This window comes from Colias philodice, chromosome 8 (assembly GCF_061535455.1).
Source record: "Colias philodice isolate Cphi_HAF_F1 chromosome 8, ilColPhil1 Martin Lab GWU primary, whole genome shotgun sequence".
NCBI lineage: Eukaryota > Metazoa > Arthropoda > Insecta > Lepidoptera > Pieridae > Colias > Colias philodice.
Window position 1 is genome coordinate 7,670,783 of NC_143093.1, and position 24,377 is coordinate 7,695,159.

The window sequence follows — 24,377 nt, forward strand, 5'->3', positions numbered from 1 at the left end:
GGCCCTATGGCCCTATTCTGTAAAGTAGTGAACAAAGCTAGGTCCAAACGTCCAAATAAACCTATATGTACAGAAGATGTTTAGTATTGAATTCTAATAAAAGAAATATGTGTTTGGACTTATTTAAATTACCCATCCGAAACAAAAAGGGATCAAACAGTATTATTACTACCTACCTAGGTACGAATGTTTGTCGAGGCAATGGGCGAACACGATTGTGTAATTGCACCATTATATATTTTGTGATCTGTCAATTTGACATTGATAGATTAAAACTTTGGCGCCAGGGGAAGAGCTTATTGTGCTTAGTGCATTTTGTAAACAATAAACAATAGTTCGCCGATTAAAAAAGAGTTATTTGTTTTAAAAACAAGTTTTTAAATATGTGAGAATAGCCACCTTTCATAAGTTATAAAATAATGTTAATTTCGATCCAAACCGGGTTGAGATTTAGTAAGAAACTTTATTTACGATTTATTGGGATAAGAAATAAAACTACTGAAACTATGAAATATCTTAATGTAGCAGAAAAAAATGACGCTGCAAAGAATATCGCAATGCATTTATCAAGAGGGACTTCCAGACGGGTAACGTTTTAAGTCATCGAATTACAATATCTCACTGAAACGTTTATAAAATTTTTGTATTGATCATTTACACTTAAATATAAAAAATATGCTTTTTAGAGAGAAGGATTATCTCAGTATAACAAAATTTATGAATTTGAAGGAGAAGTAATGGGACAAAAATGCCAAATGGTGATGACATCAGTATCTGGCCACTTGTTAGGCCTAGAGTTTGTGGGTTCATACAAAAATTGGCAATCCTGCAATCCGTTAACTTTATTTGATGCACCAGTTTTTAAATACTGCCCTGAAAACTATGAAAAAATAAAGGTATTTTTTAAAACAATAATTTAAGGTTAAGCACTTGTTTGAAATACATATTTTTATTTTTGATGTGAGTATGTAAAATATTGTGTAAAAAATTTTCCACTCATTTCAGAAAACATTAGAAAGGGAAATACGAAGTTGCCAGGGGCTGATTATTTGGACTGATTGTGACAGAGAGGGTGAAAACATTGGTTTTGAGATAATAGAAGTATGTTCTGCCATTAAGAATAATTTAAGAATATTTAGAGCAAAGTTCTCAGAAATCACAGCTATATCTGTTAGAAGAGCTCTACAAAATTTGGAACAACCAAATAAAAATATCAGTGATGCTGTTGATGTAAGGCAAGAACTAGATCTAAGAATAGGTATGTTAAAAATCTCAATAAAGTTATATATTTAATATAATTTTATTAAACTATGTTTTAAGTCCAAAATAGAAAAGATACATTGAAGAAAGCTGTTTTAAGTTTTATATAAGAAGTATATTTATTAAATAACAAAATCGTTAATAGTAACTTAGAATGTTACAGGTGCTGCATTTACCAGATTTCAGACATTAAGACTACAGAAAGTGTTTCCCACTAAACTAGCTCAAAGCTTGGTTAGCTATGGGTCTTGCCAATTCCCAACATTGGGCTTTGTTGTAGAAAGGTACAGAGCAGTAGAAAACTTTGTATCAGAAGTATTCTGGAAAATTAAAGGTATGTTTTGGATTGCTGTAAACATTTAGCCAGTATAACATTCATATATTTAAGTTTAGGTTAGTAACTGAATGCAGCATACAAAACTCAGTTTTATTGCATTTGTTTTAAGACTTATTTTTATTGATTATCAATGATACAACTTAGGTAATTTTATGTCTCAATTATTTTAGTGAATCACACAATGAACAATTTGAGTGTAGACTTCAATTGGGAAAGAATAAGACTGTTTGATCAAGAGGCTTGTCAAGTTTTGCATGATGTATGTACTGAGTCACCTCTCGCTAAAGTCATGGATGTTAAAACCAAACCCAAGTCCAAGTGGCGACCATTACCTTTGGATACAGTTGTAAGTATTTTTATTTAATACAGGAACATATTAAATATGCTTTTATCGGGCTAAATGTAATAGAGGAAGGACCTAGTGTACATCTATTCTAATCATCATCTTTTAATTGAACAAATAATCAATTACATTGCTCTAAACATGCACAATCAGGTAACTTCAGGTTGTTCACGTTATTCACACTGAAGTAAAAAGATATAATTTCATTATTGTAAATTGTTTTAGGAACTTGAAAAATCAGCATCCAGAAAACTGAAAATTAATGCAAAAGAAACAATGCGATTAGCTGAGAAATTATACACTCAGGGTTTGATCAGTTATCCTCGTACAGAAACTAATGAATTTCCTAAGGAAATGAATTTGGGACAACTAGTTGGATTGCAAACTGGGGACCCTAATTGGGGAGGTTTTGCTCAAAATATATTGGATAGCGGGGGACCTACACCACGACAGGGCAATAAAAGTGATAAGGCCCATCCTCCTATACATCCAACGAAATATACTAATAGTAAGTAAATTAAATACATAAACAAATTCTAACATGTACAAAAACAGATTAAAATAATATTGTTGGTCAATTTAGATAAAATTTGATTTTCAATTGTGTTTTTTTATTGTGAATTTTTATTTATTTTTTTTAATATTAAGCGAACTTTGCTTGTGCTGCAAAAGAAGTATAAAAAATACCTACGTCAAACATTTATTTTACAAATCACTGGTGTGACCTAAAAATGTTATTTAACAAAATTGCAACACTATTTTCGTTTTTGCGTCGTAAATCACACAAAAATCTCTAATTTTCAGGTTTAAGTGGAAATGAACAACGTCTATATGAATTCATAGTTCGTTCATTTCTTGCTTGTTGTTCCAAAGATGCCCAGGGCCAAGAAACTACAGTCACTATTAATGTAGCAAATGAAATATTTTCCGCTAATGGTCTTATGATAACAGCCAGAAATTATTTGGAAGTTTATCCTTATGATAAATGGTCTTCAAAAGAAATTCATGTTTATGAGGTAAAATGAATTTTTAGTATTTTTAATTTTTATAATACCTTTACTTTTAGTAGCGTCCTTAGTATGCAACAACACAAATAGTAACTTTTAGAGAATCTATGAGGTATCAAACTTGATTATGTTTGTAGATTAAATTTTTATTAAATGTACAAAAAATTGTTTACAACATAAAACATTATTTCACCTATTTACAGATGGGGCAAACATTTAATCCTACAAGTATTGATTTGGTTGATGGTAACACTTCCCCACCGAATCTTTTAACAGAAGCTGATCTAATTGCTCTTATGGAAAAACATGGTATAGGTATGAAAGAAAACCTTTTTGCTTGTAGTAAAATATTATAAGTAAATTGAATTATTACACAAGTAACATTCTTCCATGTCTATGTACATTTTTACACTGTTTACATCTACATTAATAACGTAAGGATAGATTTGATTCTTTGTATGTGTGCATTGTATTGTTTTCACCATTAATGCTATATGGATTCGTTTATAAGAATGAGTTTTCCTACAATCAAGGAAATGTCGTAAGTAACATAACAGCTTAAAATTAAACGCATTCTTTTTACTTAAGGCACAGACGCAACTCACGCGGAACATATAGAAACAATAAAAAATAGGTCGTATGTAGCACTCGCAGACGCCATACATTTTGTTCCCGGACTATTGGGCATGGGGCTTGTTGAAGGATATGACGCTATGGGCCTTAATATATCGAAACCTCATTTAAGAGCACAGCTAGAAGCTGATTTGAAAGCAATATCGGAGGGAAGAAAGCAACCACAAGTTGTTTTAGCAGAACAGGTATGCCTATTGCCTATTTTACTAAACCACTTGTTGAATCGTCATAGGATGTTTGTTGAAATTGATATTTTGGTTTTATGACATTCAAATGCTTTATAAATATAAATTTATAAAGAATAGAAAAAATTCGATCACGAGGCGGGACTCGAACCCGCAGGATGTTTGTTGTTATGTCTCAGAAGTTAAAAATCTAGTTAGTCAGAATGCTTACATAAAAATCAGGCAATTGCCTGACTTTCATGCAATCGAACGAGCGTGATGTTCGTGAGAGTGCAACATATAAACGGCTGTTGCCCTTTTAAATAGTATATTGTTGGTGTACAACCTGTATATCGTTTTGATGTCGTCATAGCATAAGTGTAGTAGAGTTATTAAATTAAAAATTAATATATAAGAATTATATTACATAATAATTTATAATTTAATATATAAGAACCAAAAACTGTAGTTGAGATTTTGTCCCAGCACTAAGTTGCAATTTATATTTTTCTTTTCATTTTAGATAGCAAAATATAAAGAGGTCTATCTAACTGTATCAGCAGAGGCGAATAAAATAGATGGTGCGTTAGCTGAAAGGTTTAGCGAGAGACCGGCTGAATATACGCCCACTGTAGAAAATATGCCTAGTGATTTACCATCAGGTTTGTTGTAATTTATTCAGATAAAAAAGCGTGTTAAAAAATTAATTTCTAAGAACTCAGAAATATTTCCTACCTCCTCAATATTTCAACTGAATGTATTCATAAAAATATTTTTATATATTCTATTGGTCAATTTATTTTTAGTATTCAAATGCCCAAAATGCGGATGTGACATGGTAATTAGGCAGAGAAAAAATAATGCCGATGAATTTTACATAAGTTGTTCAAATTATCCGAATTGTAAAAATGCCGTGTGGCTACCCAATATTGTGAAGACATTGCAAGTGTTGCCAGATACATGTTCTGAAGTAAGTGATTATTATTTAAATACAGTAATTTAATAATTTGTACAAAATTTTATATACATTTTACAATTACAATTTTTTGTAGTGTGGCCCAAATTACAAAAAGCTAAAATTTGAATGGCGGAACAATTCAATAAATCATATATATCCTCAACCGTATATTACTTGCATTGGGGGTTGTGATACAACCTTTTTGGAGCTTCTTAGAATAAATCTGAGCAGTGTTAAAAAAACAAATACCCAAAATACTGAAAGCAGTCGGAATGTAACGAATAGCAATAGAACTAATGCAGTGCCTCCTGCGACTACTATGAGGCCAGCACAGCCAAGGCAATTTGCACCTCCAGCCACTGTAGTTAGAGCTCCAAATCCCACGCCAGCTCCTAGAATGCCAGTACCAAGGAACACTGGGAACGTTACTACTAGATTCCCTACTCCAAGTAGTTCGGGAGACAACGACGATAATAACATCCTATGTGGATGCAATAAGCCGGCTATTTTATTGACTGTTCGTAAACAGAATGCTAATTTTGGTAAGTACTTAAATTATATAGTACATCTATCTAATCAATATTTTTCATTATTTACCCCTTTTTCACCTTTCTTTATTACAATATTATTTACGTACTATTACTAAATTTATAAAAAGTACTCCAATATTATTAATCTTGTTAAAGTATTACTTTCCCAGCCTTTTTTATAGGTTAAATTATTATTAATTATATTTCCAGGTAAGAAGTTCTACAAATGCCAAGCTGGTAAAGACAACAACGGTTGCGATTTCTTTCTCTGGGCGCCAGAGTCGGTCGATGGAAACGTCCAGAACAATCTAGAAACTCCGCCCGCGAGTAATTCTTGGGGAAATTCGCAATCTGGTTCAAATAGGGGCTGGGGCATAGCACCGAGTATCAATAGAGATGATTATGCACCGAATGACGATAACGTTATGTGCAACTGTAATTTACCTTGTAAAAGGTATGTCATATCTTATATAAATGTTTTTGTAATTGTTATATTATATCTGCGCAAAGTATTCAGAATATATAAAATTCTTTAGTATGTACTGTTATTTTTCAAAATTTTATTAAATATGTATATATATTGCAATTTTTTAGGATAACTGTGCACAAGGAAGGTCCAAACAAAGGTAGACCATTTTATGGTTGTCCAAAGGAATTCAACTCTCGTTGTACTTTCTTTCAATGGGCGGATGAAGGAGCTAGTAGTACTAGTACAACTACAGGTATGTTTTATTTAAATAATATTCTGTATATCTCCTGGTGAAGTAAAAAGTAATCTTCATTAATTATTGTCAATATTAAGTAGCTTTTCGACCGCATGTATTAGTAGTTTATATTGCGCAACACAGATATTCCAATTTCTCTTCTTTCAATTTTTGTCTTAAAAAAAAGTACGTTACGTAAGAAGTCCTTCACATGCTAATCTAATTTTCAAACTATTTAATCCTTTTTGCATCAAAATATCTCAACCGTGACGTGCTACATATTATCCAAAACCATAATATACGGTATAATAAATATTCGTATTTTTACTTTTTTATCAATGTTATTTTTTAATAATGTAATTATTTTTATAGAATGGCGCGGAAACTCCACAAGAGGGCGGGGCAGGGGTCGGGCGGGAACAGACAGGGGAGCGGGCGGGGAGGGGTCGAGGGGTCGCAAGTGTGGGTTATGTCGGCAAGAGGGACATACGCGGAATAGATGTCCTAATGCTAATTAGTTATTGGATCCACATTATATCTCATATTACTAAATATAGAAAAATCACATCTGGTTATTACCACTTTCTTTGGCAGATAGCATGTACAAATTTCGATTTGTGTGAAATTGTAAAACCCAGCTCATTAGTAATTATAAATCGATTTGTACTAAAACAATTATAAAAAGTATATGATATTGGAGTCAGTCATGTAGGTACCTACATAGTCTATGCTCTATAATCTATACTAGTGGTCCGCCCCGGCTTCGCCCGTGGTACCTACATGTTTAAACTATCCTACCTCTCAAGTTGGATCGAACTGCACATGGTGTGCGAATTTTATTATAATCGGTTAAGTGGTTTAGGAGTCCATTGAGGACAAACATTGTGACACGAGATTTATATATGTATATATGTATAAAGATTATAACCTATATAGTAAATGAAAACAAAAAATGTATAATACGTTCTGTGCCTTATTATAGTCGAGCCAATTTAATAGGCGACATTTGACGTCTATCAATTTTATCTTCGAAGAGAGGTAACCTGCTTAAAAACATCGATTAAAGTGAATTAATCGATACGGATTTGAAACATTTGTAAATCGAATTTATTAATTTATGATGATTTTTGTTCACAAGTAATCAATGCATTCGATTCTAGATGTCAGATCTCGATTTTTAGAGTAACATCTCTGGTATTTAAAAAAAAAATGTTTATTGACACAAAATTGTAGCGACGTCAGTTCTTCAATTCAGAAATTGTTTATTATAGTTTAGAATGGTTCATCAGTAAAATGAAATCTTAAAATTACTTGTATCGGTCATTATTATTATACATATGTAATCGTTATTGAAAAAAGTTAAGCAAATGTGCAGATCTAAGTGACATATCACACTAGCGGATTGCGAGCGGTTTCAAAGCGGAGCGGGTGCGCAACGAATACGTTGCGGTTGCGCAGCGAATTCGTTGCGGACGCGTGGCAGATGCGCAACGTTTACGTCGCAGTCATGTACACTCATTAACAAAATGGAATCCGTGCTGGTTGTTACTTATAACTTGTGATAGTATAATAATTATGAGATCATTATTTTTTACGAGTTTCATAACATGTTAATGTTTAGGGTATTGTTTTATCTATTAAATCTTGGTCGAAATGCAATCAGATAACTTAATTGCTCATTAAGAAAGTTCATTAGTGAAATAAATGTTAAAGCTCCTTAACTAAAACAGGGCTATCTTATTATTAGATAAATAGCAGTGAATAGAAAATTTTATCAAGCAACCAGCAACTCACTATCACTTTGCTCATAATTAGGTTCACAAAATCTCTTTATAACATACGTTGCTATGGGAGAGATTATACTGGTCAGTCGTTACATACTTTTGGAATGTATGGTACATTCTAAAAGTCCTAGTAATTCAATTTTATAGCACCTTTTTTTAACAACTCCAGTTGTTATTACATCTTTAGTTAACTGTTAAGTAAGTGCATTTCCACAGTACGGTTAAAAAATTGAGTGCTACAGAAACGATGGAAATATTGAATGGAAGTTAGGCAAGGCGGAAGGGCTGGCTTTTGTGCGAGAGTATACAAAATGACGCGTCCGCAACGAATTCGCTGCGCAACCGCGGCGTGTTCGTTGCGCGCCCGCAACGTATTCGTTGCGCACCCGCTCCGCTTTGAAACCGCTCGCAATCCGCTAGTGTGATATGGCACTAACAGAAAGAAATATCATGTTATTCTATGTTGTCGTTACTAGGTTACGTTGTTGAATTTTGTTGAACTGTCAAATGTTGCCTATTAAAATGGCTCTACTATAGTCTAACTTATTATAATCGACACAATATGTAAATTAAATAACTTGTTTTTATGGATATAATGATTAAACTGTATGTAGCTGTGAATAATAGTTATAATTTATTATTGTTTTGTTTGTATATGAATATAATACACTACCGTTAATGTTTTGTAACTAGAAATAAAACAAAAGTTCTTTATATATTATTGTTTTATTTATTTACTAATTCTATGTACACAAAATGACGAAAATCAGGATATCGATGATATCGACTATCATTGACGATGTACAATGAAACACAATGGTATACAGATTTTTCACAGCTTCATTTTCATCTCCGACTTCTGAGCGTTAACTTGGCCCTAACTATAGAATCGCAATATAAAGTTTTGCATATTTTACATCGAAACATCTGAAACATCATTAAGGTAGGTATATAGATATATTTAATTTAGTACAACACATTTTTTGGCGTGGCATGATAATAAAGTCTTTTCTTGGTATTTCATATGTATGTATTACCATTTGTACTTTTTACTTTTCTGTTTCAACGAACCCAAGCTTTGCGACCTTTGTATATCAGCCTGTTGTTCTGCTTCGACAGTTTTGTCCGTCATCATATCTAACAATATCTCGAACTTTAGACGTAGCATGTTATTTTCTTCCTCTAATTGCTCTAATTCTTTTTTTAGGCGAATATTTTCTTTGTGTGCCACGCCAGCCTTTCCAGATGCTGCAATTTCGTTAAATTATTGGTGAATAATGGCCTAATAAATTGTCTTTCCATCTATTCTTAAAAACAAATTATGTCCATATTATTAAGCAACTTCAAGTCATTATTTAATTATAATGGATAATTGGATTTCACATACTAATTGGCTTGGTGTAATAAAAGCCAGCAAGGTCATCTAATACTGTAAATATCAACTAGGGCAATAGGCTACAGGGAAGTATAATCAAAAATGATGTATCGTTACAATGTGTTTGAGTAGGATTTAGTGTGATTTACAATAAGTAGGTACCTAAGTAACAAGGTACTACGTAACAATAATTTTGTTCTGAATTTATGTTTTTAGGAAGTGTTTTTACCTGGTATCCATTGACCTTCTTCAAAAGATATTTCGAATTCTCCTAATTTTACTTTGAGTGGTTGGATATCAATGGATAGCTCCTTTGAAGCGTAATCGCTTCCGAATTCATTTCTTAAAACAGACGTGTCTTGATTTCTCACAGGTATTGTTTTTGGTGAAAATTTATTACTAAATAAAGGCATCTTCGGCAAATGGGATGCTATGCAACCAATGTTTGTGATACAATTATTCATTGGAAACAACGTTTGGTTTCCATAGTTACGAAATATTAAACAAACAGTACAACAGTACAATGATATCACAGGCGCCCATTCAATTTTTAAAACCTGACTATCCAGACATGTATACTAGTATTTTAGTGTAGAATTGCTAAATAAAAAAGGATCATACACAATTTGAAATAAAACACATTTTTTTGAATACTGTTGTATTTTAAATTCAGGAAATATGCATCCAATATAAATAATAAATTAAATAAAATCGCTTTATATAAAGTATTCGAATCAATAAATAATTTACAAACATTAAAATCCTTAGCATAATAATTAAAATGGTAAATGCAATGCCAATTTGTTTTAAAGTTAAGAAATAAATAAGTCAATCGAATTTACAAATAAAATACTGTAAAAATAACATACTGTAGAGACTGGCAATTTAGAGTCTCTCTCTTAAATTTATGTAAACAATAATATAGTTTAACATAGTTGATAATATATCTATCGGTTAAATCTGTATACAGTAAACAACAAATAAATATAACTATAATATGAATTGGATCTGGAACTCGGAATTGTGTGCAAAATACATTGTATCATATTAATATTCTTGATCTATATGACCTAAACCTAATTCTTAATTAAGTAGATCTTATACTATCAGTCATTAATGGAAGTTGTGTTGATCATAATAATTAAAATTATTAAGGCAGTTATAAATTATACAATTATATGCCGTAAAAATATTCTGTTAATACTATGTCTTTAATTTAAATAACATCACAGCTGGGATTGTTAGAATAATTCCACCGATTGTATACGTGGTAGTTGCACCAGAACACCAATATACTGAAAATAAAAAAAAAGTTCATTACTTAACTATGTAGAAGTGAAACAAGCAAAATCCTAATTTTAGAAATTATTTTACCATCAGGAAGCTACTATTTACGTTGCTAGAGCTCGTCTTTACATAATATGCAGGTTATAAGTTTTAACCACCCGCATATTATGTAAAGATGTAGCTTCCTACAAGAAAATACGTGCGTACAATGTACACATGTCAGAAGTGAGAATTCTTTGTTATGCTACGTTCGCCCTTTCTCACTCTCTCTCAATTGCTCCCTCCCTCTTCTTCGAAAAAAAAAAAACGCTGCACATCTTAGTAATATTTATTATTATTATGTGTCATCCGTAAGATCCGTTACCATCATACACCTTGTACGAGCAAGCACGTCCAAAGTGCAATAAGGCGCTTTGCTTGCATGTTGCGTAACTCAAATTGTTTCCAATATTTTAAACTTTATAAGAAAGAAAGAAAGAAAGAAAGAAAGAAAATACATTTATTTGTACCGATGCACATTAATACATAAAAAAGAAATAAAATAAAATTAACTTATAACTAGTTACAACGGCACAAAATGGATAATATCCACTCAGTGGTTTGAGAATCTAAGGACAAGACAGTACTTAGATTCTCCACTGATTTTCAGTGGACACCACATTGACATCCTGACAGTGGCAGTGTACATATTATGAAAAAAAAAAAATATAGTAAAATAATAAATAAAATAAAAGCAATAATATAATATATAGGAATATAATATAGTAGATAGGAAACATATATATATTATTATAATATATAAAGCTACACTACCACTGACTCACTGACTGACATCGGGTTTCTCGGAAACTACGGGGAAAGTTGGGGGGATTTCGACGTGGACGTGTAGAGGTGCTCCCAGTGACCACCGGAAAAATATTGACATCTCCAACACCCTGGACAAGAGAGTGGACCCCTGGAGGTGCGCAAAAACGGTGGTACCTGGAGGGGGGGTGTCTGAACAAAAAATGCTCGGAACTGGTGGCGATTACCAGGGGTGGTGGAAAAATGGCGATTTTCGCGAAAACAAGATGGCCGCCGTACTTTGCCAAAATCGCCGTTTATGAATCCTTACGTCTCAAATTTGGCACACGTGCTCTGTTCGAGCCGGCGAATCGATCGGTGCCCCGTTCGAGTGGCTCCGGGCCCCAGTTTCCAACTTCCATACAACGTAAAATCCAACGGCCCGCGGAAACGGTGTGAGTTGGCTGGGGAGTCCCGGAACTAAAAATGATCACCACCCTGGGACGCTACCAGGGACGCATAGTGGGTCGCTCGATTTTGGTATTTTTCCATTTTTGGCGCAAACATAAAAACGTAAATTTAGACGAGGTGGCGCAACGGAGAAACACACCAATGATGCATTCATACTCGCCCAGCTCCCAGGATATCCAGAAAAATCCGAAATTTTGAACTTTCTCACAGCCCGCGGAGACGGTCAACGGCCCGCGCAAACGGTAGCAGCTACATCTGGGGTGCTCAAACTAAATGTGTAGTAGACCTCGAGCAATTACCACAGATAGTGAAAAAAATTCAAAATGGCGGAAAAAATGGCCGCCGCCATACAAATGCTAAAACGGCCATCGCTGGTCCGATCGCGCTGAAACTTGGCACAGGGGCTTTAATAGAGCCGCACATTAAGTTGGCATACTCATCATCGAGTTTCCATCGCTGGTTTCCGAGTTTCATACAACGCGAAATTCGACGGCTCTCCGAAACGGCGCCAGATAAGTGGGGGGTGTAGAACTAAAAAATGATCAGGAAGATGGGGTGCTACCAGGGCAATCGAGAAATTTCAAATTGGACGCAATTTTTTTTTTCAAAAATGGCCAATTTTTCAAAACAAGATGGTGGCGCCGGTTACTTTACGATCGGTCTGAAAATTGATTTCTGTGCTTTAATCGGCCATATTTACAAAACTGCATACTCAGAATCTCTCTCCGACCCCTGGTTTCCATTTTCCATACATCACGAAATTCAACGGCTCTCTGAACCGGTGGCACTTAGGTCGGGGTCGCCGAAGTAAAAAATGCTTCAAAACCTGGTCCGCTTCCAGGGATATAAAAAGTTTTGGTAAATTGCAAAATTTTTTTTTTCGAAAATTTTGTATGGAATTTTCCATAGTAGGAAGGGTAATTGAATAGCAACGGCAAAAGACGGCGCCGCGGGCTGCTTGCTGCCCGCGCACCGCGCAACCTCGAAGGTCGACAGCCTCCCGGAGTAGAAAATATTTATTAACTTTTGAACTACCGCACGAGCCAAGCGAGCGAAGCGAGCGAATCACGGCGTAAATATTCAAATAGGTAGCGAGGAGCGAAGCGACGAGCGAGTTAGGTTAACTTTTGAACTACCGCACTAGCCAAGCGAGCGAAGCGAGCAAGTCACGTCAGCGGCCGGCGTAAATATTCAAAGAAGTAGCGAGGAGCGAAGCGACGAGCGAGTTAGGTTAACTTTTGAACTACCGCACTAGCCAAGCGAGCGAAGCGAGCAAGTCACGTCAGCGGCCTGCGTAAATATTCAAAGAAGTAGCGAGGAGCGAAGCGACGAGCGAGTTAGGTTACTTTTGAACTACCGCACTAGCCAAGCGAGCGAAGCGAGCAAGACACGTCAGCGGCCGGCGTAAATATTCAAAGAAGTAGCGAGGAGCGAAGCGACGAGCCAGTTAGGTTAACTTTTGAACTACCGCACTAGCCAAGCGAGCGAAGCGAGCAAGTCACGTCAGCGGCCGGCGTAAATATTCAAAGAAGTAGCGAGGAGCGAAGCGACGAGCGAGTTAGGTTACTTTTGAACTACCGCACTAGCCAAGCGAGCGAAGCGAGCAAGTCACGGCAGCGGCCGGCGTAAATATTCAAATAGGTAGCGAGGAGCGAAGCGACGAGCGTGTTAAGTAAACTCTTTAACAGTTTATTATGAAAAGTCACTGCCCACTATCGATAAGACACCTCAAAATGATGAAATTCGGGGATCACGTTTCAAGAATTTAACCAATATTTGAATAAGTAATTTATAAACAGTTTCGACTGACTGTAGAATCGCTGTTAGCAAATGTAACAAATGGACAGGAAATTCAAACGCATTTTCAAAAGACTGAAGATTTCTGCCCTGGGATGAGCCGCGAGCTGCTTGCAGCTCGCGCACCACGCACCGTCGAAGGTAGACAGCCCCCCGGAATAGAAAATATTTGAATGGTAAATTTATAAGCACTTCCGATTGACTGTGGAATCGCTGTTAGCAGATATTAACAAATTGACGGGGAATTTTTATGCATTTTCAACTGACTGAAGATTTCTGCCCTGGGATGCATCGCGGGCTGCTTGCAGCCCGCGCACCACGCACCCTCGAAGGTGGGCAGCCTCCCGAAGTGGAAAATACTTGAATGGAGAATTTATAAGCATTACCGACTGACTGTAGAATCGCTGTTAGCAGATGTAACAAATGGACAGGAAATTCGAATGCATTTTCAAATGACTGCCCTATCGCTTAAACCCAGAGGCAAAAGAGGCTCGCGGGCTGCTTGCAGCCCGCGCACCACGCACCCTCGAAGGTTGACAGCATTTCAAAATAGAAAATATTTGAATTGGGAATTTATAAGCACTTCCGATTGACTGTGGAATCGCTGTTGGCAAATAATAACAAATTGACGGGGGATTTTGATGCATTTTCAAATGACTGCCCTATTGCTTCAACCCAGGGGCAAAAGGGGCTCGCGGGCTGCTTGCAGCCCGCGCACAACGCACCAGCTAGTTATATATATATAAAGCTACACTACCACTCACTGACTGACATCGGGTTTCTCGGAAACTACGCGGAAAGTTGGGGGGATTTTGACGTGATCGTGTAGAGGTGCTCCCAGTGACCACCGGAAAAATATAGCGATCTCGATCATCTTCGAATACCGAGTGGACCCATGGAGGTGCGCGAAAACGGTGCCACCTGGAGGGGGGGTGTCTGAACAAAAAATGCTCAGAACTGGTGGCGATTACCAGGGGAGGTGGAAAAATGTGGATTTTCGCGAAAACAAGATGGCCGCCGTACTTTGCCAAAATCGCCGTTTATGAATCCTTACGTCTCAAATTTGGCACACGTGCTCTGTTCGAGCCGGCAAATCGATCGGTGCCCCGTTCGAGTGGCTCCGGGCCCCAGTTTCCGACTTTCATACATTGGAAAATCCAACGGCCCGCGGAAACGGTGCGAGTTGGGTGGGGGGTGTCGGAACTAAAAATGATCACCTCCCTGGGACGCTACCAGGGAGCCGTAGTGGGACGCTCGATTTTGGAATTTTTCCATTTTTGGCGCAAACATAAAAACGTAAATTTAGACGAGGTGGCGCATCGCGGAAACACACTCACACCGCGTTCGTACTCGCCCAGCTCCCAGGATATCCAGAAAAATCCGAAATTTTGAACTTTCTCACAGCCCGCGGAGACGGTCAACGGCCCGCGCAAACGGTAACAGCTGTATCTGGGGTGCTCGAACTAAACTTGGAGTAGACCTCGAGCAATTACCACAGATAGTGAAAAAAATTCAAAATGGCGGAAAAAATGGCCGTCGCCATACAAATGCTAAAATGGCCATCGTTGATCCGATCTTGCTGAAACTTGGCACAGGGGCTTTAATCGAGCCGCTCATTAAGTTGGCATACTCATAATTGAGTTTTCACCGCTGGTTTCCGAGTTTCATACAACGCGAAATTCGACGGCTCTCCGAAACGGCGCCAGATAGGTGGGGGGTGTAGAACTAAAAAATGATCAGGAAGATGGGGCGCTACCAGGGCAATGGAGAAATTTCAAATTGGACGCAATTTTTTTTTCAAAAATGGCCAATTTTTCAAAGCAAGATGGTGGCGCCGGTTACTTTACGATCGGTCTGAAAATTGACTTCTATGCTCTAATCGGCCAGATTTACAAAACTGCATACTCAGAATTTCTCTCCGGCCCTCGGTTTTCATTTTCCATACATCACGAAATTCAACGGCTCTCTGAACCGGTGGCAGGTAGGTCGGGGTCGCCGAAGCAAAAAATGCTTCAAAACCTGGTCCGCTTCCAGATATATAAAAATTTTTGTTAAAAAGCGAAATTTTTTTTTCGAAAATTTTGTATGGAAATTTCCATAGTAGGAAATGTAATAGGAATATAGCAACGGAAAAAGATGGCACCGCGGGCTGCTTGCTGCCCGCGCACCGCGCAACCTCGAAGGTCGACAGCCTCCCGGAGCAGAAAATATTTATTAACTTTTGAACTACCGCACGAGCCAAGCGAGCGAAGCGAGCGAATCACGGCAGCGGCCGGCGTAAATATTAATAGAAGTAGCGAGGAGCGAAGCGACGAGCGAGTTAGGTTAACTTTTGAACTACTGCACTAGCCAAGCGAGCGAAGCGAGCAAGTCACGTCAGCGGCCGGCGTAAATATTCAAAGAAGTAGCGAGGAGCGAAGCGACGAGCGAGTTAGGTTAACTTTTGAACTACCGCACTAGACAAGCGAGCGAAGCGAGCAAGTCACGTCAGCGGCCTGCGTAAATATTCAAAGAAGTAGCGAGGAGCGAAGCGACGAGCGAGTTAGGTTACTTTTGAACTACCGCACTAGCCAAGCGAGCGAAGCGAGCAAGTCACGTCAGCGGCCGGCGTAAATATTCAAAGAAGTAGCGAGGAGCGAAGCGACGAGCCAGTTAGGTTAACTTTTGAACTACTGCACTAGCCAAGCGAGCAAAGTGAACAAGTCACGTCAGCGGCCGGCGTAAATACTCAAAGAAGTAGCGAGGAGCGAAGCGACGAGCCAGTTAGGTTACTTTTGAACTACCGCACTAGCCAAGCGAGCGAAGCGAGCAAGTCACGTCAGCGGCCGGCGTAAATATTCAAATAGGTAGCGAGGAGCGAAGCGACGAGCGTGTTAAGTAAACTCTTTAACAGTTTATTATGAAAAGTCACTGCCCGCTATCGATTAGACACCTCAAATTCGGGGATCACGTTTCAAGAATTTAACCAATATTTGAATAAGTAATTTATAAACAGTTTCGACTGACTGTAGAATCGCTGTTAGCAGATGTAACAAATGGACAGGAAATTCAAATGCATTTTCAAATGACTGAAGATTTCTGCCCTGGGATGAGCCGCGAGCTGCTTGCAGCTCGCGCACCACGCACCCTCGAAGGTAGACAGCCCCCCGGAGTAGAAAATATTTGAATCGGAAATTTACAAGCACTTCCGATTGACTGTGGAATCGCTGTTAGCAGATATTAACAAATTGACGGGGAATTTTTATGCATTTTCAACTGACTGAAGATTTCTGCCCTGGGATGCTTCGCGGGCTGCTTGCAGCCCGCGCACCACGCACCCTCGAAGGTGGGCAGCCTCCCGAAGTGGAAAATACTTGAATGGGGAATTTATAAGCATTACTGACTGACTGTAGAATCGCTGTTAGCAGATGTAACAAATGGACAGGAAATTCGAATGCATTTTCAAATGACTGCCCTATTGCTTCAACCCAGGGGCAAAAGAGGCTCGCGGGCTGCTTGCAGCCCGCGCACCACGCACCCTCGAAGGTCGGCAGCATTTCAGAATAGAAAATATTTGAATTGGGAATTTATAAGCACTTCCGATTGACTGTGGAATCGCTATTGGCAAATAATACTTAACAAATTGACGGGGGTTTTTGATGCATTTTCAAATGACTGCCCTATTGCTTCAACCCAGGGGCAAAAGGGGCTCGCGGGCTGCTTGCAGCCCGCGCACAACGCACCAGCTAGTATATATATATATATATATATATATATATATATCTATACTAATATTATAAAGAGGAAAAGTTTGTAAGTATGTATGTATGTATGTATGTATGTATGTATGGTTTTCACGCATAAACTACTGGACCGATTTAAAAAATTCTTTCACCATTAGAAAGCTGCATCTTTACTGAGCAACATAGGCTATATTGCATTTTCAAAAAAATTAGAGATCCTTACCAAAAATGCAATAATGTAACCCAAGGTGTAAAAAAATCCTCAATAAAACTTCTGTCATCGCGTGCGCTGCGGAATCTATTGAAGATAGAACAAAAAAATGTTCTACGGTATTATAGAATGGATCAATATATACAAGAAAGTCCGCGATACCATATGTCCATCTTGAGTAGTTATGTTACTACAACAACTTTTTTACGTTTTCAAAGTAAATAGAAGTGCCGACAGTAATCAAACCATGTTATCCATACACATATATTAATCCTTATCCCATTAAATGATGTTTTGTTATAGACTGTTTCAATACCAGCAAAATACTTTTTAAATGAAAAGAATTGGATATTCCATTCAAAAGATATAACGAATTTTTAAAAGTGTCAATCTACAGAAAATATTAGGTATACTGTTCGAGCAGACCGTAGTGCGGGGGTCACGGAGGAATTCTACCAATATGCGTCTTGACGGAACACAGTGGGGTTTTGGTCGGTAGGAATCCGACATAACCCACGGCCTCTCCCCCGGAGGCCGTGGGTATCTATGAAAGATTTCCCCACTAAAACAAAAAAAAGGCCGTAGTGCGGGACGGGGTAAAGGTGATTTTCATGTGATTAAAAATTAAACCTATAATCCGACCTATAGTAGACTTTTCACTGTAACGATATCGCTATCTATGCGGGTGAAACCGCAGGGCATTGCTAGTTATATATAAAGAATTACATAACAGACAATAATACATTCTAAAAGAAGATACAATACGCGATACATCATATATGTAATTAATAAACAACAAATAGAATTATCACCAGAGCCGTACCGAGTCACGTGTTTGGAGCCCCGACCTCAGAACCTTTTTGCAAGCAGAGCAAATGGGACTTCAGTTTGTTTTTGAAGCCCAATACATTGTTGCTATTGCGGATCGGTGGTGGCAAGTCATTCCAGCACTTAGAGGCACTAAATTTAAAGCTACCCCTAAATGCTGCAGTTCTGTGGAGGGGCACTTCCATCAGTACATTCCTGTATCGTGTTGAGTGACTCGTGTTTGACTCCGACAACCACTTCAGCTTTTTGTACAAATAGGCTGGTACTTTGTACTTAACTACATTAAATAAAAGTGTAGCTAATTGTATTTGCTGTCGATACTCCATCTTTAAAGTGTTACTACTGTTCAAATACGGGGTGACATGGGCTCGGGGTGGAATATTGTGACAAAAGCGAGTGCAAGCATTTTGTACCCTCTGCATTATTTTTTTAGTTGATGCTAATAACCGGGGACCTATGACAGTGCTAGCATAATTAAATTTTGAGAGGATCAGCGATTCACATAACAGTTTTCGAACGTTTACATTAAGATAATTTCTTATTCTGTACAATAATTTAAGACGATAGAAACAATTTTTTGATATATTAATTATGTGATTATGAAAACGTAAGGATTCGTCAAAAATTACACCTAAATTGCGTGCTTCCATAACCCTTTCTATTTGTTCTCCGCTTATTGACAAACATGGTTTTTGGCTTGCGATGGCATCAACTTGGCACCTGGTTCCTAAGATCATGTATTTACTTTTACTTGGGTTTAAAACGAGGCAGTTAGTTTTTGACCATGAAACAATATTACTTAGATCTTCTTGAAATTTTGTCAAGGCAACGTCCATCTCACTCACTTTAAAAGAAATGTATAATTGTATGTCATCAGCATATATATGATATTTACAATGTTTTATGATATATTTTTTATATGTATTATATTCAAATCAGTTCATCGTCGAGGGTTATTAAGAGTACCTCGCGTGACTCATCCATTTTACGGGTTAAGCCCGTACACACCTAAAGAAGTTTCAATTCAAAAACTAAAAAACATATTAAAATAGTAAACAAAAAGCATACCCGTGGAAGCAACAAGTGGTCCGGCCGCTCTTGCCAGCGCGCCGAGCGAGCGCACGGTGCCGAGCACGGCGCCGCGCGACTCGCTCGGCGACTGCGCCGCCGCCATTGACGTCATGCATGACACCGCGAATGCTGTCGCTGTTTTGTAATAAACAAGAAGCTTATATCTAATACACTGGAGATTTCAGTATGAACATTAACTTGTAACAAGAAAATATGACCTTGAATGACGCCTGTATGTTTTTTTATCCCTTTCACACCTAACTTGGCAAGTGGTAATAAATATTGTTTGTTATTATTATTTAATTGTTGTATGTAAATATATTAATTAATAGTTAAAACAGTAAAAACTGATGAAACAGATATTTCATCATATTTCACATAAGTTAAAATAGTCAAAGCTTAAATAAAAGATAAACATTTCGAGATAAAAAACGCGGAAAAATACTTAAATAACAACATATTTATGATATTTTAAGACCTCGTAATCATGTAAGATTAAGAATTAATCTTCTGGATTTGATATAAATTTATAAAAATAGCAAACACTTATTTGCTACTACGTATTCAATGACGTCTAGCGTATTAAGAGTGGGGTATAAAGCAAAATTACCAATCTTCTACTAGATGATACGTGTAATATTCAAGACCAAATCTAAAAAATAAAATATACAGAAAACGTAAAAGTGTGAAAATTAGAGGTAACCTCGTGATTTTTTTTATCGAGTCAATTTTAATATTTTATGTTTTTGATCAAACGGAATCCTCGAAAATATCATATAGTTTGGTCTTGAATATTACACGTATCATCTAATAGAAGATTGGTAATTTTGCTTTATACCCACTCTTAAGCTTTTAAACAATTGTTATCGTGGTTCGTGGTATAGGGATTTTTATATTATAAGATACTTGTAAGGAGCGTTTAGCGTCTTATAAAAATTAGGAAATTATCACAAATACTCACACAACGCGAACAGAACGAGGCCAGCCCATAACCAAGCGATGGGCGCCATCATTGGCGGTCGGTTTGCTGCAGCTAATGCAACGCATAAGAACGAGAGCGGTGTTAACGCAAGTGCGAGCCGAGCCGCCCGCTCCGCGCCGCGAGCGCCAAGACGCCGAGCTGCACCGCCTTGCAGCACGCTCATTATAACACCTGTGAACATTGAGTTACATGTACTACGTACTAGAGAGGGCATCGCTACTACTCTATTTATAACACGAGTTAGAGTCAATCGTCTCAAACTCATTTTTTTTAAAAGTGATAACGTTTTTAAAGTCGTTTTAGTCGGGTGACATGTTCAGAAACTTGTGTCACACCAAAACCTCACGAGCGCGATCGCAGGTATAACGAGAGAGAGACGGACCGATCTCCCATCTCATCTCGAGCGCTGCCACCAATAAGAAGTTATCACGTAAACATCTCGATCGTAAACCTACTTTACAAACCACCAATTTTTTGTTACATTGATTGGTTTAAATTGATAAGTAATCAAGGGCAGAATATCTACAAAGTGTATGACTCACTAGCCACCCCGCGCCGCCGCGCTTATCGTACAGATTTTGTTCGTGGTGCCCTCTCTAGTAATAATACCTCAATGCCTATGAATGTATGATTTTATTGAAGTGGAACTTCTTTTAAACAATAATAAGCGCGTTGAGAGTAAAATTTCCAGGTCGCGTCATGGCAATACCATCATGTCATTGAAGTAAAGCGACGATTTTGGTATCTTTGAATCTTTGAAAATTCTATAAACTGCGAGAGTATTCGCCAACTAGAAATGAATCATGCTCATTATAGTATGTTTCCAATTAATTCAACTGGCACTAAAACTCACAATTAATATTTATTCCTTGATTGCACGAGAGTATTTAGAAATTAATGACTTTAAACCTTGTAAGGATGTAATACATTGATGTCTTTCAACACATTTAATTCATGTTTTAGGAATTTCAACAAGTGACAGCGAGCATAAAAATCCTGTTGAATTGTATTTTATTCATAAAGAAATCATACTTCTTTGAAGCAATTTTAAAATGAATTTATTTTGAGCTTATTAATTTCTATTATTAGATTGGGTGGCGGTGGTAAGAGAAGATCAACAAGTCCTTTGGATTAAAAATAAATAAAAATAGAAAAACACATTTGAGTCAAAGTTCATTAACCATTTTAGAAGGACCCAAAAAATAAATGACTTAATCATTGTATTTGTGTACTAACAAACAACTAAAAAGTACATAATATGTATACTGTGTCACATACATATGTTTGTGTTTTATATGAAGGATATAATTAAAAATACTCTTACCTATAACTAAGAACATCTTTCCTTGTTGCATGGCAGTATATTTAAATGTATGGTGGGTAAGGAATGTCAAAGTGAACTCAAGTCCTGAGTAAATGAACAGATATATGAAGTATATAAGCCCAAGTTTATACAGGATTTTACTCTGGTGGGGGCTCAAATTCTTTACAGCACTGAATCTCACTAAATGCCAGGGAGATACATAGTCCAATGATTTCGAAAGTGATAGGGACAAGGGAGCTCTTTTTTCCTGAAAAAATAAGCCATTGATTAATAAAGAAAGTTTGATCTGGAGTTGATAATAAAATATGATAATATGTAAAATAAATTTGGTGAGAATAAGTGAAAAATATGTGTTAATATTTCATATCTATGTATTTAGATTTATTCTCAAGGCCTTTGTGGTAAAAAAAGAACATAAAACAGAATAAAATATAAACAACTTTGAGTGCATGCATAATGCATATCCTCAACACATCAACATTAAATTAAAAATGCTATAATGTGCAAAAAAAGTTTACCTTTGGCAATGTCTCAGGTATACAAAATGTAACAAGAAATATGTTTGCGAGTGAAAGGGACAGAGCATAGAGTGCTGGCCGTTCACCCCACGAGCCTGAAGTGAGGTCATTGCTCTTTGCAAACCAGGCACCAGCCAGTGGACCAATTATAAAACCTACTGAAAATGCCAAACCTATTAAAGCCTGAAAAAAGATTTATATACAGTAGAAGGAATGTGCTTCTTATAAATAACCAAATAAAATTAGTCATCAAATAGCTTAGATTGTATTAACAATTACAATTACAAGTAGTGCATGACAATAGTAACCATAATATTTTTTTTTATATTTTGAGTAACTTCTGAAGAAGACTTCTAAATTTACTAAAAAATACAACTTACCATGCCTCTGGCTCTAGTTTTTTCATTAGATACATCAGTGACAATTGCCATGCTCAGGCTGACATTGGCCTTACTCAAACCTCCAATAAATCTGGCAAGAACAAACAGACTAAATGAACTAGCGTACCTCCATAACCCATGGGATAAAGCTATTCCAATCTGAAAGAAAAGACATGAAAAATTTAATAATATATCCAGTATAAAGTTATTTTAAAATTGAATTTATATTTGTTTAACAATCTTTTCTCTCTTGAACCTAAATAGAATTTTAAACTATAGGTTCACAACTTGATAGATTTTTATTTAAATTTAAGAATGTAGTGTGTAAACAGGATAACTTGTGAGCCCAAGAATAGCTTGGAATTACAAAATATATTTTATATTATTATAAAATATTGTAGAATTAAAGATTCCATTGCAACTTAATTGTACATATATTAAAAAACCTAATATATTTTATCAACATGCATAAATTAAGCATACTCAGGTATTTAAATTACAATGGGTAAGTCATTATTATGTATCTAATCTAAATACAAAAATAAATTAAAGTGATAAGGGAGTAAAGTGATAATGAGAACTTAAATTAAGCTAATATTTTTAATGGAAATTTTCTATAAATGCAATGGGTTTCCATGTCCTTGATAAATAAAACTTATCTGTGACATATACAAGTATTCATATCTTAAACTGATAAAATAACCTTGTGAAATAGTATAAAACTAATATCATAAAGGGGAATTATCTGCACAAAGTAGATAGCTCAAAAAATAATACTAAACTGTTTACAGAAACACTTACCAAACAAATTAACAACAAAGGTTTCCTTCCATACGCATCTGAAAGGCTTCCTACAATTGGACTTGTAAGAAATTGTAAAAAGCTATACATAGAGCCCAGAGCACCACCAAATAGAACTGAGGCAAATCTCTCTGGGGCACCTGTGAGCTTCTGAAAACTTTGAACTGCTTTTAAGAGAGATGAATATAAAGTTGCCTTATTGCCTTCCTCTTTATTATAGTAGTCTAATAGAGACGGTAGCAGAGGCAGTATCATTGTAAATGCCAGGAGATCTAATAGTAGGGACACAAATATTAATCCAATAGTTTTGTTGTTATAAGTTTTTTCAACTTTTTCTTCTTCAGCATTACACAATATTTCGTTTGCGGCATCCTTTCTCTTTCTTAGATCCCCATTTGAATGAATAAGTTTCTCCTGTTAAAATAAAATTAGAAACACCATAATATGAAAACAAAATGTTATGTTTAAATCACAAAATATACAGTAATTCAATATTTGTTACCATATACGTTTCTAATTTTCTAAAGAAGCTACACGTAAAAAATTTTATCTTAGAATCGCGTATTATCCTCAGGTCTAAATTAAATAAATTTATTAAGGTCAAAAGTAATTAGAATGTACGTACCATTATAAATCTACACGAAAATTTTCAATTAAAATTATTTTAGAGATGGCTTCTAATGCCATTTATTAGCTAAAATGTTGGAATTCAATGTTAATTATAACTTTCACTTTCAATCGGCGCCTATTACAACTTAAAGTAGGTCTTGTCGTGACATCAGACATGCAGAAGGTGGAGAGTAGTAAGCGCAAATAAACACCAAATAAACGGAAGTAAACAATACACATGAATGAACAACTGATATGACATTGCGTTTATAATTGCCAGTTAATAAATATAACATGATTTTATTCGGAAGTATGCATAATATAAACTTATCCCTAAAAATACTAAGAAAATAATATATAATTTACATAATATAGCGCTGTATAGAAATTTAATCCTCATTAAGGGCGTATTCAGTAAGAAAGCTTGAAACTTATAAGCGCTTATCGGTGCTTATCGGCGCTTGTCAACGCTGGTTAATTCTACCACAGACTAATAAT

At 36.3% G+C, this 24,377-nt stretch overlaps 3 protein-coding genes across 4 annotated transcripts; 1 reads left to right on the plus strand and 2 right to left on the minus strand.

Annotated features, from left to right (window-relative positions):
* The first annotated feature begins 288 nt into the window (after nucleotides 1-288).
* On the plus strand, nucleotides 289-7,229 carry Top3alpha (topoisomerase 3-alpha). The gene is made up of 15 exons (XM_089698333.1): nucleotides 289-587; nucleotides 687-896; nucleotides 1,006-1,258; nucleotides 1,424-1,594; nucleotides 1,768-1,943; nucleotides 2,166-2,448; nucleotides 2,745-2,956; nucleotides 3,151-3,262; nucleotides 3,536-3,765; nucleotides 4,268-4,406; nucleotides 4,551-4,714; nucleotides 4,797-5,244; nucleotides 5,443-5,686; nucleotides 5,827-5,954; nucleotides 6,309-7,229. The coding sequence occupies exons 1-15, from the start codon at nucleotides 420-422 to the stop codon at nucleotides 6,452-6,454; spliced, it is 3,084 nt and encodes a 1,027-aa protein (XP_089554459.1). The 5' UTR covers nucleotides 289-419; the 3' UTR covers nucleotides 6,455-7,229.
* Nucleotides 7,230-8,454: 1,225 nt separating this feature from the next.
* On the minus strand, nucleotides 8,455-9,737 carry Cby (beta catenin antagonist chibby). The gene is made up of 2 exons (XM_089698337.1): nucleotides 9,325-9,737; nucleotides 8,455-8,968 (listed from the first exon to the last, which is right to left on the minus strand). The coding sequence occupies exons 1-2, from the start codon at nucleotides 9,557-9,559 to the stop codon at nucleotides 8,754-8,756; spliced, it is 450 nt and encodes a 149-aa protein (XP_089554463.1). The 5' UTR covers nucleotides 9,560-9,737; the 3' UTR covers nucleotides 8,455-8,753.
* Nucleotides 9,738-9,742: 5 nt separating this feature from the next.
* rtet (major facilitator superfamily domain-containing protein rtet) lies at nucleotides 9,743-24,110 on the minus strand. Of its 2 annotated transcripts, XM_089698335.1 has the most exons (8): nucleotides 23,896-24,109; nucleotides 23,271-23,684; nucleotides 22,470-22,628; nucleotides 22,090-22,272; nucleotides 21,572-21,818; nucleotides 20,227-20,418; nucleotides 19,263-19,400; nucleotides 9,743-10,390 (listed from the first exon to the last, which is right to left on the minus strand). In XM_089698335.1, the coding sequence occupies exons 1-8, from the start codon at nucleotides 23,896-23,898 to the stop codon at nucleotides 10,299-10,301; spliced, it is 1,428 nt and encodes a 475-aa protein (XP_089554461.1). In that variant the 5' UTR covers nucleotides 23,899-24,109; the 3' UTR covers nucleotides 9,743-10,298. The 2 variants fall into 2 exon arrangements, with proteins under 2 accessions (XP_089554461.1, XP_089554462.1); XM_089698336.1 differs by lacking the exon at nucleotides 22,090-22,272 and having other exon boundaries at nucleotides 23,896-24,110.
* Between the last annotated feature and the right edge of the window lie 267 nt (nucleotides 24,111-24,377).

Bases quoted from the DNA above. Each gene is read 5' to 3' on its own strand.
- Top3alpha (XM_089698333.1), top strand. From the start codon at position 420: ATGTTAATTTCGATCCAAACCGGGTTGAGATTTAGTAAGAAACTTTAT. The intron at 3,766-4,267 runs GTATGCCTATTG...TTTTCATTTTAG, and splicing joins AAGTTGTTTTAGCAGAACAG to ATAGCAAAATATAAAGAGGT. The intron at 4,715-4,796 runs GTAAGTGATTAT...AATTTTTTGTAG, and splicing joins TGCCAGATACATGTTCTGAA to TGTGGCCCAAATTACAAAAA.
- Cby (XM_089698337.1), bottom strand. From the start codon at position 9,559: ATGAATAATTGTATCACAAACATTGGTTGCATAGCATCCCATTTGCCG. The intron at 8,969-9,324 runs GTAAAAACACTT...ACGAAATTGCAG, and splicing joins AGAAGGTCAATGGATACCAG to CATCTGGAAAGGCTGGCGTG.
- rtet (XM_089698335.1), bottom strand. The intron at 20,419-21,571 runs GTAAGAGTATTT...CAATGTTCACAG, and splicing joins AAAGATGTTCTTAGTTATAG to GTGTTATAATGAGCGTGCTG. The intron at 19,401-20,226 runs GTGAGTATTTGT...ATTACAAAACAG, and splicing joins CCTCGTTCTGTTCGCGTTGT to CGACAGCATTCGCGGTGTCA.